At 44.5% G+C, this 14,592-nt stretch overlaps 1 protein-coding gene across 1 annotated transcript in view; it reads left to right on the top strand.

Moving 5' to 3' along the window:
• LOC141108703 (uncharacterized) overlaps positions 1 to 13,171 on the top strand; it is a 33,622-nt gene extending 20,451 nt beyond the window's left edge. The window contains exons 5-7 of the mRNA XM_073600572.1: positions 177 to 449; positions 2,401 to 2,487; positions 11,178 to 13,171. Of these exons, the coding sequence (XP_073456673.1) occupies positions 177 to 449; positions 2,401 to 2,487; positions 11,178 to 11,248 (431 nt within the window). The 3' untranslated portion in view covers positions 11,249 to 13,171. The remainder of the gene's footprint in view (positions 1 to 176; positions 450 to 2,400; positions 2,488 to 11,177) is intronic.
• Positions 13,172 to 14,592: the final 1,421 nt, after the last annotated feature.

A 14,592-nucleotide genomic window follows, 5' to 3' on the forward strand; every position in this document is an offset into this window, starting at 1 on the left:
TTAGATAGATAGATAGATAGATAGATAGATAGATAGATAGATAGATAGATAGATAGATAGATAGATAGATAGATGTAGATAGATAGATACGGTAGATAGACAGATATATAGACACGGTAGATAGATATGAACAATGGAGCTGTGATCCTCCTTTTAATTCTATGCGATTCTTTCAGACGCAGTGAAGATTCAGAATATAACCAGTAATAGCAGTCAGGGGGGCTCAGAGGTCTCCCTGAAGGTCCAGTTCTCCGGAGGAAAGGCCTCTGTATTATGGGAGTTGGATGGAGGCTCCCTTCCCCTGAGATACCTCCTAAAAGATGACAACCAAACTCTTATTATTCAGAATGCCAGCACAGAAGATGCGCAAAGGATGCTGACTGTCTGGGTGAAAAACCCTGTAAGCGAAGACAAACGTGTCATTATCTTGAATCATCTTGTGATTAAAGGTATAAAATAGTTGGTATACGGTATGAAAGATAAGATAGCAATGACTAATGTGCCACAGTAACATCATGGTTGTGTTGGATCTTAAAGCGGAGTTTCGTGAAAAAAAAATACTGCAGCTGCTGACTTTTAAAATAAGGACACTTACCTGTCCCGGGGTCCAGCGATGTCGGCACCCGAGGCCAAAGAATCCCTCGGTCTTTGGGTGCTGCCGCCGCCATTCTCACTGAGGGAATCAGGAAGTGAAGCGTTGCGGCTTCACTGCCCGGTTCCCTACTGCGCATGCGCGATTAGCGCTGCGCGTCTATACTGGTCCCCGTTGTGTTGTGGGAACTGTGTATTTCCCACAGCACAACGGGGGTGGGCGGGGAGTCTGCAGCTAGCTGCGGCTAGCTATACCCGGAAGTGGGTGCAGATACCTGTATTATACAGGTATCTGCACCCCCCTCCCCCCTGAAAGGTGTCAATTGTGACACCGGAGGGGGGGGGGGGAATCCGATGAGCGGAAGTTCCACTTTAGGCTGGAACTCCGCTTTAAGGTGGTTGTAAAAGCAGAAGTTGCATTCTATGCATTAAGGTAAAAAAACCTTCTGCGTGCCACAGCCCCCCCTAATACTTACCTGAGCCCCATCTCTCTCCTGCAAAGCCTTGCCTTTCCGAGGACTCGCACTCTTGATTGGCTTTTCGCTGGAGCCAATGGTCAGTCACAGCCAATCAGGAGACAGAAGGGGCAGGACCGAGCCTTGGTTTCATGTGTGAATAAACACACAGATTCGAAGCTCGGGAGCACACCGGCTCGGGTGCCCCCATAGCAAACTGCTCGCTCTGGGGGCACCCATCAGGAGGGAGGGACCAGAAGCACTGATAGGGGACCTGAGAAGAGTAAGATCCGGGCTGCTCTGTGCAAAACCATTACACAGAGCAGGTAAGTATGACATATTTGTTATTAAAAAAAAAAAACAAAAAAAACAAGACTTTAATATCGCTTTAAGCAGGCCATACATTAAGCAATTTTCTTTCCTGCAACCACGGGTTTTCCAGCCAAGAGCTGCCTGCACACCAAACCTCTGCAGTGTGCTGGCAGTATGAATAACAGTGGTGGCTGGTGGGTTTTTTTTTTTTTTTTGGGGGGGGGCAAACAACCACCCTCCTCCCCCCCCCCACCCGTTGTCTGCTGGTCAGTCCGACACTTACCCCATTTAGGTGGCGGTTATTGGGCAGCGGCTCCGGTGTCTCTCCTTCATCACATCACGGCGGCTTCCGCCGCGTGTCTCTCCACCTCTCCCCCTGGGCGTCCAATAGGATCGCCTGTCCTTTCAGCCAGTTGGGTGACGGGTCTCAGACCCGCTTCCTGATTTTCCGGGAGGAGGATCAGTGTTAGAATAGCAAATATTAATTTGCTATTCTAAAACACCTGGGTGGGCTCTGTTCGCAATGCTCTGCGTCCCGAGCCCACGCTATTTTGAAGCTGATTAGAGCCTCTGGCTCTAATCACGTGCTTCAAAAAAACCCCCATTGGAATTCACGGGTCCGGCGTCCTGCAAGGGGTCGGGCGCATTGGATAGGGGGGTGGCGCTGGTTTGGAGGGGGGGCGGGACCCATGGGCCCTTAATAGATGGGCCGCCCCTGAGTATGAACTTGCCCCTATTAGCAGCAGCTGAAATAGCTGTTATTTTTACACAGCAAGTCCTGGCTGTCATTTTTACTGCTGGAAATTGCTGGTAAATGTGGGAGGGAGAGCTGCAATGGGGGGGAAAAAGACAGAGCCTACTACAGTATACGTGGACTTTTTTTTTGTGTAGCACACCTGATATCCACAACTGGTTTACACTTTTTTTAACAATCAAATAATGAAATAATCAGAAAAAACTGATTATATTTTTAGTATAAAAAATATTTAGAATGGACTGTATTTAATAAAAATGAAATTTCTGCTGCTCTTTCTTTCCACAGATAAAGGAAATCCAAATCGCAGAAGTGACACATCAATAGTGTTTTATATTTTATTTACTGTATTTTTCATCATTTTTGCTGTCTTGGGTAAGAGCTGTTTGCATTATTGTAAATTATCGGTGGATCAAACTTTGTACAATTGTGGATGTGGGGAATCAGGTCATTATTATTTTTTTTTCAACCTGCTGGTGGTATATTTTTTTTTGGGGGGGGGGACAAACAATGCACCCACAGCCACCCCACTCCCGGTCTATCACCAGCCCCGCACCTACCCCATCTAGGTCACGGGCAGCACTTCCTTCGTGCGGCGGCTTCCCCTGTGTCTCCTCCTCCTCGGCATCACAGCGGCTTCCGCTGTCCGTCTCCTCCTCCTAGCAGGGGCGGATCCAGAGCCTAGTCTCGGGAGGGGCAAAAAACAAAAATATGTTTTTTTGGGGTCAATCTGTTGGGGAAATGGCTGGTGTTGGCGCTTCAAACATCCCGGCACCATGGTTGATATGGTGTCAGGATGATTGAAGCGCATTATTTCTATTATTACATTGTTTTAAAAAATAAAATAGTTCAACTCACCATAATGCAGAATCAGTGGGAGCCCTGAGCGTGTCACTTGCCACCGTCGCCTGCCACCAGATGCAGATTGTCACTTGCCACATCACCTGCCACACGTTGAGGATTGTCACTTGCCACGTCACCTGATGTGGATTGCCACTTGCCACGTCGCCTGTCACCAGATGCAGATTGTCACTTGCCATGTTGCCTGCCACCAGATGCGGATTGTCACTTGCCACGTCGCCTGTCACCAGATGCAGATTGTGACTTGCCAAGTCACCTGCCACACGTTGCGGATTGTCACTTGCCACGTCACCTGCCACACGTTGTGGATTGTCACTTGCCACGTCATGGATTGTCACTTGCCACGTCACCTGCCACACATTGAGGATTGTCACTTGCCACGTCACCTGTCACCAGATGCAGATCATCACTTGCCACGTCACCTGCCAGCGGTTACAGATTGTCACTTGCTACGTCACGGATTGTCACTTGCCACGTTGCCTAACACATGTTGCGGATTGTCACTTGCTGGGTCACTTTCCTGTGTCCCAGAGTCAGGCAGCAGATTATAAGTCAGGCAGCAGAGAGATGATGTCATCTCTCTGCTTCCCGCAGCTGCCTGCACAGAGAGGGCGGAACTGTGCTGCAGGGATTCAGGGCGGGCGCAGGGCAGTGAGAGATGTCATCTCTCTGCTCCCCCGCCCACGGCTCCCTCATTGGCCAGCCGTCTGTTCACCCACGAGCCGCCCAGCTGTTCGCCTGCTCTCCCTCCTACGGAGCCGCCTGACAGCCTGTGGAGCCGCCCGCTCTCTAACCTGCAGAGCCGCCCGGGAAGCTGCCCACTCTGTCACCTGCATTCTCGGGGGGGCTATTGCCACGTTGCCCCCCCCTGGATCCGTCCCTGCCTCCTAGGTGGCCAATAGGACCGCTTCTCCTCTCGGCCAGTTGGGGGACGGGTCTCAGGAACCACTTCCTGATTGGCTGGGAGGAGAATCAGGAAGACTATAGCGAATATTAATTGGCACACAAGTGGGTGGGTCCGGGGTTCAGTGCTCTGCCCCTGAGCCCACCATTTTTTTAAGTCAATTAGAGCCTCAGGTTCTAATCATGTGCTTCTTAAAAAAACAAAAAAACCCCATTGGAATCCATGCGTCCGGCGCCCAGCATGTAAATTAGGGGCCGGGCACATGGATCAGGGGGACCGCACGGGCCACCACTGGACACCTGCCTTTACACGTACATGAACTTTAATGGTATCTCAGTTCTATCGGGCAGTGGCGGCCCATGCCCTCCCCATCTGTGCCCCCCCATCCATGCTTCCGGCCTCCTGATCTACATATCAGGGCAGAAGAAAACAGCTGCACACCAAAGAATTAATCCAATGTGTTTAATTCCAAACAATGACAATAGACAGTCACAAAGAGAAGGTACAGGACCCAGGAGGTGACGCGTTTCACACTAAACACAGTGCTTCTTCAAACCAGAAGATGAAGCACTGTGTTCAGTGTGAAACGCGTCACCTCCTTTTTCTCCACCCTTTTTTGAAGCTCTAATCAGCTTCAACAAATGGTGGGCTCGGGGCACAGAGCACTGCGCCCTGATCCCACTCAGTTGTGGGACAATAGAGAATTAATTTTTGCTATTCTCACACTAAAGTTTCTCCCCGCCAATCAGGAGACAGGTCGTGAGACCTGTTTGCCGATTGGCCAAAGCGTTAGGCGATCCTATTGGATGCCTAGGTGGAAGAGGAGACAATACGCAAATGGGTAAATGCCAGACCCGCATTGGGGGGGTGCTGTCAGTGCCGCGCCACCGGGTGGGGTGGTTTTTGTTTACAGCCCCCCCCCAAAAGAAAAGCCCAGCAGCCACCAATATTATAGGGTTGAGGTCAGGACGCTGTGCAGGCCAGTCAAGTTCCTCCACCCCAAACTTGCTCATCCATGTCTTTATTGACCTTGCTTTGTACACTGGTCCAAATCATTTGGTGGAGGAGGGATTATGGTGTGGGGTTGTTTTTCAGGGGTTGGGCTTGGCCCCTTAGTTCCAGTGAAGAGAACTCTTAAGACATCAGCATACCAAGACATTTTGGACAATTTCATGCTCCCAACTTTGTGGGAACAGTTTGGGGATGGCCCCTTCCTGTTCCAACATGACTGCGCACCAGTGCACAAAGCAAGGTCCATAAAGACATGGATGAGCGAGTTTGGGGCGGAAGAACTTGACTGGTCTGCACAGAGTTCTGACCTCAACCCGATATAACACCTTTGGGATAAATGAGAGCGGAAACTGCGAGCCAGGCCTTCTCATCCAACATCAGTGCCTGACCTCACAAATGTGCTTCTGGTAGAATGGTCAAACATTCCCATAGACACACTCCTAAACCTTGTGGACGGCCTTCCCAGAAGAGACGAAGCTGTTATAGCTGCAAATGGTGGGCCAACTCAATATTGAACCCTACGGACTAATGCCCCGTACACACGGTCGGACATTGATCGGACATTCCGACAACAAATTCCATGGATTTTTTCCGTTGGATGTTGGTTCAAACTTGTCTTGCATACACACGGTCACAAAAAGTTGTCGGAAAATCCGATCGTTCTGAACGCGGTGACGTAAAACACGTACGTCGGGACTATAAACGGGGCAGTAGCCAATAGCTTTCATCTCTTTATTTATTCTGAGCATGCGTGGCACTTTGTGCGTCGGATTTGAGTACACAGGATCGGAAATTGCGACAATGGATTTTGTTGTCGGAAAATTTTATAGCCTGCTCTCCAACTTTGTGTGTCGGAAAATCCGATGGAAAATGTGTGACGGAGCCTACACACGGTCGGAATTTCCGACAACAAGGTCCTATCACACATTTTCCCTTCGGAATGCCATTAAAGTTCATGTGTGTCCCAATACTTTTGGTAATATAGTGTATATGTATATGTATGTATGTATGTATGTGTATATATATAAATTATATATATATATATATATATATATATATATATATATATATATATACACACATATACAGTCAGGTCCATGTATAAATATTGGGACATGGACACAATTCTAATCTTTTTGGCTCTATACACCACCACAATGGATTTGAAATGAAACTAACAAGATGTGCTTTAACTGCTGACTTTCAGCTTTAATTTGAGGGTATTTACATCCAGATCAGGTGAATTACAACAGTTTGTATATGTGCCTCCCACTTTTTAGGGGACCAGAAGTAATGGGACAGATTAACAATCATCCATCAAACTTTCACTTTTTAATACTTGGTTGCAAATCCTTTGCAGTCAATTACAGCCTGAAGTCTGGAACACATAGACATCACCAGACGTTGGGTTTCATCCCTGGTGATGCTCTGCCAGGCCTCTACTGCAACTGTCTTCAGTTCCTGCTTGTTCTTGAGGCATTTTCCCTTCAGTTTTGTCTTCAGCAAGTGAAATGCATGCTCAATCGGATTCAGGTCAGGTGATTGACTTGGCCATTGCATAACATTCCACTTCTTTCCCTTAAAAAACTCTTTGGTTGCTTTCGCAGTATGCTTCGGGTCATTGTCCATCTGCACTGTGAAGCGCCGTCCAATGAGTTCTGAAGCATTTTGCTGAATATGAGCAGATAATATTGCCAGAAACACTTCAGAATTCATCCTGCTGCTTTTGTCAGCAGTCACATCATCAATAAATACAAGAGAACCAGTTCCATTGGCAGCCATACATGCCCACGCCATGACACTACCACCACCATGCTTCACTGATGAGGTGGTATGCTTTGGATCATGAGCAGTTCCTTTCCTTCTCCATACTCTTCTCTTCCCATCACTCTGGTACAAGTTGATCTTGGTCTCATCTGTCCATAGGATGTTGTTCCAGAACTGTGAAGACTTTTTTAGATGTTGTTTGGCAAACTCTAATCTGGCCTTCCTGTTTTTGAGGCTGACCAATGGTTTACATCTTGTGGTGAACCCTCTGTATTCACTCTGGTGAAGTCTTCTCTTGATTGTTGACTTTGACACACATACACCTACCTCCTGGAGAGTGTTCTTGATCTGGCCAACTGCTGTGAGGGGTGTTTTCTTCACCAGGGAAAGAATTCTTCGGTCATCCACCACAGTTGTTTTCCGTGGTCTTCCGGGTCTTTTGGTGTTGCTGAGCTCACCGGTGCGTTCTTTCTTTTTAAGGATGTTCCAAACAGTTGATTTGGCCACACCTAATATTTTTGCTATCTCTCTGATGGGTTTGTTTTGTTTTTTCAGCCTAATGATGGCTTGCTTCACTGATAGTGACAGCTCTTTGGATCTCATATTGAGAGTTGACAGCAACAGATTCCAAATGCAAATAGCACACTTGAAATGAGCTCTGGACCTTTTATCTGCTCCTTGTAAATGGGATAATGAGGGAAAAACACACACCTGGCCATGGAACAGCTGAGCAGCCAATTGTCCCATTACTTTTGGTCCCTTAAAAAGTGAGAGGCACATATACAAACTGTTGTAATTCCTACACCGTTCACCTGATTTGGATGTGAATATCCTCAAATTAAAGCTGAAAGTCAGCAGTTAAAGCACATATTGTTTGTCTAATTTCAAATCCATTGTGGTGGTGTATAGAGCCAAAAAGATTAGAATTGTGTGGATGTCCCAATATTTATGGACCTGACTGTGTGTATGTGTATATGTGTATATATATATATATATATATATATATATATATATATATATATATATATATATATATATAATTATTATTATTATTATTATTATATATTTATTCTCATACAGTCACCAGTCAGTGTCTCTGATCACCACCACACCAGTTATATGATGATGCTGTACTGCACTGGTGAGAGTATGTAAAAAAAAAAAAAAAAAAAAAAGATTTATTTTCTTAGTTTTCTAAAAGCTTAGGACAAAAAAATGACAACTTCAAAAAAAACCTGCCATGCCTCTTACTAAGCACCTTGGACGGTCTACTTTCTAAAAAGAGGTAATTTGGGGGTATTTGTACTGTCCTGGCATTTTTGGGTCTCAAGAAATGAGATAGGCCGTCAGTACATCAGGATTGATCAATTTTCAGATATATCTGTACATCATAGTGTGTGGGCTCTATATCTTTCACACAGACTAAATAATAAAACACTAATTTGGGTTGTTTTCACCAAAGAAATGTAGCAGGATACATTTTGGCTTGAATTGATGAAGAAAGATTACTTATTTGCTAATTTTTTTAACAGAAACTAATGCCGTGTACACTCGGGCAGACTTTTCGACCAGACTGGTCCGACGGAACGAATCCGTCAGACAATCCGACCGTGTGCGGACTTTTTCCGCCGAAAATCAGACGGACTTTAGATTTGAAACATGTTTCAAATCTTTCCGCCGGACCCAGTCCCTATCGAAAAATCCGCTCGTCTGTACGCTAGTCCGACGGACGAAAACCGACGCTAGGGCAGCTATTGGCTACCGGCTATCAACTTCCTTATTTTAGTCCGGTGTACGTCATCACGTACGAATCCGTCGGACTTTGGTGTGATCGTGTGCAGCCAAGTCTGTTCGTTCGAAAGTCCGTTGGAAGTCCGTCAAAAGTCCGTTGAAAGTCCGTCGGAAAGACCGTCGGACCTTTGATGCCGAAACGTCCACCCGTGTGTACACGACATAGGAAATTTTTTTTATTTTTTTTTATTTTCAAGCTTTTTTCATTTATTTAGCAAAAATTAAAAAAAAAAACAAACAGTGGTGATTAAATACCCCCAAAAGAAAGCTCTATTTTGGTGAAAAAATGATAAAAATGTAGTTTAGGTACAGTGTTGCATGACCGCGCAATTGTCATTCAAGGTGTGACAGCGCTGAAATCTGAAAATTGGCCTGGTCAGGAAGGGGGTGAAGGTACCCGGTATTGAAGGGGTTGAGATGCATGACACAACGTCATTCCGAGGTTACGCATGCACACACATGTAGGTTATAGCGCTCTATGTGTTTGCTTAAGCCTCCAAAATTCCTATTTAAAAATGATACGATATACCAGTCCACAGTAAAAACCTTTAGAGATGATGGCCAGAAAAATATTACTTCCCAAGATACATTTAATAAAAGAGAGTATTTTTTTATTATTATATATTTTATTATCTTTTATTTTATATAATTTTTAAAAAAATGTTTTATATTATTTTTGTCTGTCAGTGGGACCTAGGGCGGTTGCCCCTTTTGCCTCATAAATCCAGCAATGTTGGGGGGCACTAAAAGCCCTGCACAAGACGGTCATCAGTGGTCTTCAGCTGTCAATTCAACAGCTTGGTCCTGTACCCTCAGAGTTCTAAAGAGGCTACCTATTGAAGTGACACCAGGGCCCCTCTGTTTTTACTGGGAGAAACGATCTACTGGTATAATCTGAGAGCGTGGCAGGTTGACCCAGCCTTGCCCCTAGGGCCCAACCAGGCCTCCCCCCCTCAATCCAATATACAAATAATAAAGTGCAGCGCTAAGGTCCCCAGTATGGACTAGGAACATGAATAAAACATGTGTATATCTGTGCAAAGTAAGTATGAAAAAATAATGATTGTAAAATTAACACAGTAAGAGATATACAAAGAAATATGGACAAAAATGTCTAGAGTGAAACTGTGGTATGTTGTGAGACCCGAGTCCATAAACATGGAATTAGTGGTGGTCTTCTCAAAGAGAAAGGTGCTGGAACACTGGACGGTGAGTAGATACTCAGATGTAAGGCAGCCACAGGTAACACGCCACAAATATCATCAAGAAAGAGATTGGGTACTCTTACCGGATCCTGTAGGACGTATCTGCCGTATAGCAGTACGTCTGTTTAGGCATAAGGAGGTGACCTCCCGTAATATCTCCCGGATGGTATCTCGTAGGTCACGATCACCAATGAGAGGTGGTTGTTCTGGGTGGAAATTGGTCCGCTGTCACGCACACTCTCCAGTTCCGGAACAGAAGGGTCAGGAGAAGAGGTACTCCACTAAGTAGAGCAGGAACTATGCAAGTATGCAGTGATCCGATGAATCCATACATGACATCAAACAGTAGAGGTTGGTAAGTTCGTCAATGATGTTGTGGATCTAGTGGACCCAAGGGGACATACGCCCAATTGGGTCAAAACAGGCTTGGGTGGTGGGTTATAGTAGATGTTCCGGAGGGGTGGTGAAGATGGAAATCCGGGGATGAACCATGGACATTTTGAAGGCAGCTACCCCCCCCCCCTCAATCCACCAAGACCCTACTGCTGCCTACACAGTGCTGACTCCTTCTTTTATCAATGCATTCTTATGATTATGTGCTCTCATCACACATTCCAGGAACAACTTCTTTAGATTGGATCTAGATCAGAGGTCTCCAAACTGCGGCCGAATGTGGCCCTTGCTTGCCTTTATCTGGCCCTCAAGGCGCTATTCAGTAGGATAGTATTCCTCCCACTGACACCAGGGATGAGGAACCAATTTTCCCACTGGCACCAGTGATGGGGCACAATTCCACACATTGACACCAATGATGTAATTTCTTTACTCCCATTGACCACCAAGCCTATGGTATTGTTTACTCCCACCGATGTCAGGGCATTTTCAACTCCCACTGGCCACAGTACGGCCCTCCTAAAGTTTGGAGGGCAGTAAATCTGACCTTTTTTTTCGAAAGTTTGGAGACCCCTGATCTAGATAATCTTGGAGAAAATGATTCACCGCTCAGGTGGACCTGATCCCAGGTGTGTATTAGTAAAACCTTCAGAGGTGGGGAGTCCCAGGTGCTGGCTAAATGCAAATTGGAGCAAGGTTTAGAACAGGAAAATCTGGATGCCGCACACCGGATAAAGTTGAAAAATCTTCTTTATTTTAAAACTCGGATCATCAAAAATACAGGACAATCAGGTAGATGGTACAGACACAGCTGACGCGTTTCACACTCTAATTTGAGTGCTTACTCGTAGCATTTTGAGCTATGAGTAAGCACTCAAATTAGAGTGCGAAACGCGTCAGTGGGTCTGTACCATCTGCCTGATTGTCCTGTATTTTTGATGATCCAAGTTTTACAATAAAGAAGATTTTTCAACTTTATCCGGTGTGCGGCATCCAGATTTTCCTGTTCTAAACCTTGATCTAGATGATCTTCATGTTGGCACTTGAGTTTTTGGAAGGCTGCAAAAACCATCAGGCAAGAAATATGTCGGGCTGTAAAATCACTAATGCTTCTGTGATATTTTGTATTTCAGGCATGTTAGGCAAATTTGAGTACCGAAATCAGAAAGCAGGTTGGAAAAATGTGGTTGTGCTTGGGTTCTGAACTGCATGGACATTTCAAAGCCTCCAAAGCTCCACTACCACAAGTGGTCTCCAACTCTACCTGGAACTGATATATTGAAGACATGAAGAATGCCAGGATGGCACCCTCCTGCCACCTTCATCTCCCAAGCACCAGCTGTATTGTTTCTTAAGTTTTTCACCAATGCTAATCTTTTTTAAAAACTTCCAATCCTGTGCAAGCAAAAATATTGCTCTCCTCATTGCAGATCTTTCTTCCATTACTGACTTACAATGCCTTGACCACCGTAGTAGATGAGCAGGGCTTTGTTTCCTCATGTCAGAACTGCCTCCCTGAGGACTTTTGATTACATTTTTTTTTTTAAGAAGTTGCAGGAGAGGTGAAGAAACCACAGAATGGAGGAAGCAGGGAGATCCTTGCACGGCCGATCCTTGGGTACAGCTTACCCTCCAGCAAGGAGAACAGTGAGCTCATCTCTTTGATCTGCAGGTGCATGAAATATATAACTAACAATGTTACTTTGTATATCTCTTTGTAATGGCTGAACAGTGTTTGTACACACTGTATTAGATCTTTTTTTTTAATCAAACTGCTATTTTAACACAGCAACTCCTGTCATTTAAAGTGGTTCTAAAGCCTAAACATTTTTTATCTTAATGCATTTTTGCAGTAAGGTAAAAAATGTTAAAGCATCAGCATCCCCCCCCCCCTTCTACTTACCCCTGAGCCCTCATTCAAACCAGCGTCTGCAGACCTTCTCCCTCCTCACTTCTGGGTCTCGCTAGCTTTGCTGGGGCACCGGGAACCAGTGGCTCCCAGTGCTGTGGATTAAAGCCAGTGACAAGGGAGCGGAGGGCCAAGTCCCTCTGTCTGTGTCAGTGAAGCATGCACGAGTGCCCCCATGGGAATCAGCTTCCCATGGGGGCACTGCACAGAGAGGAGGGGCCAGGAGCACCGGTGAGGGACCCGAGATGAGGAGGTTCGGGGGCCGCTCTGTGCAATTCTATTTATTATCACATAGTTTTTTGGCTCCTTTTAAAATCCTGGCCCTGATAAAAAGTTTACATACCCTGGAGTGTTTGGCCTTGGTACAGACACAGAAGGTGGCACACTCAGGTTAAAATGCCAATTAAAGATTAGTTTCCCACATTTGTGGCTTTTAAAATCACAATTAGTGTCTGTGTATAAATAGTCAATGAGTTTGTTAGCTATCACATGGATGCAATAAGCAGGCTGGACATGGGGAGCAGAAAAGAACAGTCAAAAGACCTGCGTAACAAGGTAATGAAACTTTACAAAGATGGAAAAGGATATAAAAAGATATCACTAGAATTTAATTTGATGTAAAATTTGATTCGAATTTCAATTTGAGTTTCGGAAATTAGGACAAATTTTTTTTTCGTTATTCGGAGCATTCTGTAAACTTTGTTTATACTGTAATTCCAGTATTTGGATATCTCAGAATAATGAAAAATGTATCCGAATATTTATTCGGAACGAAATGAACCGCATATGTCTAAAGCACACCCTCCTGTCTGCATGCCTGAGCTGAGGGCAGATGGATTCCAGGAAGTAAATGCAACATGAATCTTCTGCCCTTACTCAAGATAGCCACACGCCAGGGGGGGGTGTTATTCAAAGTGCTTTCTTTGGATGGATGGGGGAGTTTGCTTTGATTATCAAAAATGAATTATATAGCGTTTTTGGTTTGTAGTGTCTAGATTGTAATTCCGCTTTAATTAGAAAGACAACTTTGACAAGTAATTAAAACCTTTTACAGTCTATAATTATAGTGAATAGAGTATAAGATTAGAAAACTTTGAGCTTTAATTAAAGCGTAGCTTCACTTTCGTGGAAAAAGAGCAAAAAAAATTTAAAAAATTATATATAGTATAGAATGCTACACAAATTTCATTGTAAATAAATGTTATTGAAAATGACCAATCTGCAGCTGCTGTAATTTTATGTAAAATGCAATATAGCAACCTAGAGGCGTTCTGTACGGTGGTATGGTATACAGAACGCCCCTTAGAAATGTAATTTCCTGCTTGTGTGATTGGCTCGCTGATTTTCTCAGATGTTGGGTGTCCCCTGCAACAAAAATTTCATTTTTGGTGAGATACTCCCAAAGGGAGATCACCTCTAAAGGGATGCAGACCTTGCCACTTTCCTCATCAGAACCCTGCAGGTGCAGCAGCTGATTGATAATGATAAAACCACTCCCATACAGATTTGTTTTACACATGTACACAGAGAAACAAACAGCTACTTCTTCAGAATAACAAGAAGGCACGAATCTGCAATTAAGTTTGTTAAAATTCCTGCAATGTACATAGATCACCGAGGGGGGAGGTTTTTTCTCAACAAAAGCTGAAAGAGCCATAGATAAGGGTCTGCTTCAACTTTAAATAATACTTTTGAAAATATATTTTTGGATGTGAATACACTATAAGAATACATATACTGTCTACTAATATTTAGGAAATATAGAATAATAAGAAAATAAAGTTAATTATTCATCTATATATTATTAATAGTGCATAATCGTGTAATCAATATATAAATATATAAAATAGCTGTATAGATAAAACACTATAAAAAGACATTAAACACGTAGAATGGGGTGCATTAGAGTTCATTTTGCCAGACAAAGTTGTAAGCATAATTGTCCTTGGGATGAAGAAGTCTTATCAAGACAAGAATTTGATTCAATGATGGATATGTTGGGTGTTATACTGTCTGCATATAAGGGGGCTTGTGATTGGCTAGTAATGGTGCCAAGAGCACAAGTCCCTGCTCTTCCCTTCCTTCCCTGCTCTGCCCACTTCCCTTCCAAAACAACATCCCACCTGCTTGAGGCTTCAACCCTCCACCATCTTGTACCCATTCCATGCCAGAAGCTTCCTCTTGACATTCCCGGCCGATAACCTTTTTATCTCCAAGGAACGTGCCAAGGTGCCAAGAGCGCAAGTCCCTGCTCTTCCCTTCCTTCCCTGCTCTTCCCATTTCCCTTCCAGAACAACGTCCCACCTTCTCAAGGCTTCAACCCTCCACCATCTTGTGCCCACTCCATGCCGGAGACTTCCTCTTGACATTCCTTGCCAAAAACCTTTTAACTCCAAGGAACAAGTGTCCACACAAAAACAGAATTGCTGCACTTCATTTCGACATATTTCCAGGAGTCAGTTCACAGTGCATTGTCAATCACATATAGTGGACGATCCACAGCATTCACATGTGAAAGCAGCACATTTAATAAGCCATCTTCCTTAGCTCAGTCTCTCTCCACCCAGGGTCATTCATACTCACTCAGAGGTTCTGGTTCACCTTAGGCTGTCTGTGTTCACTCATTGTTCCTTTAGAGG

The sequence above is a fragment of the Aquarana catesbeiana genome, linkage group LG09, assembly GCF_042186555.1.
Source record: "Aquarana catesbeiana isolate 2022-GZ linkage group LG09, ASM4218655v1, whole genome shotgun sequence".
Taxonomy (NCBI): domain Eukaryota; kingdom Metazoa; phylum Chordata; class Amphibia; order Anura; family Ranidae; genus Aquarana; species Aquarana catesbeiana.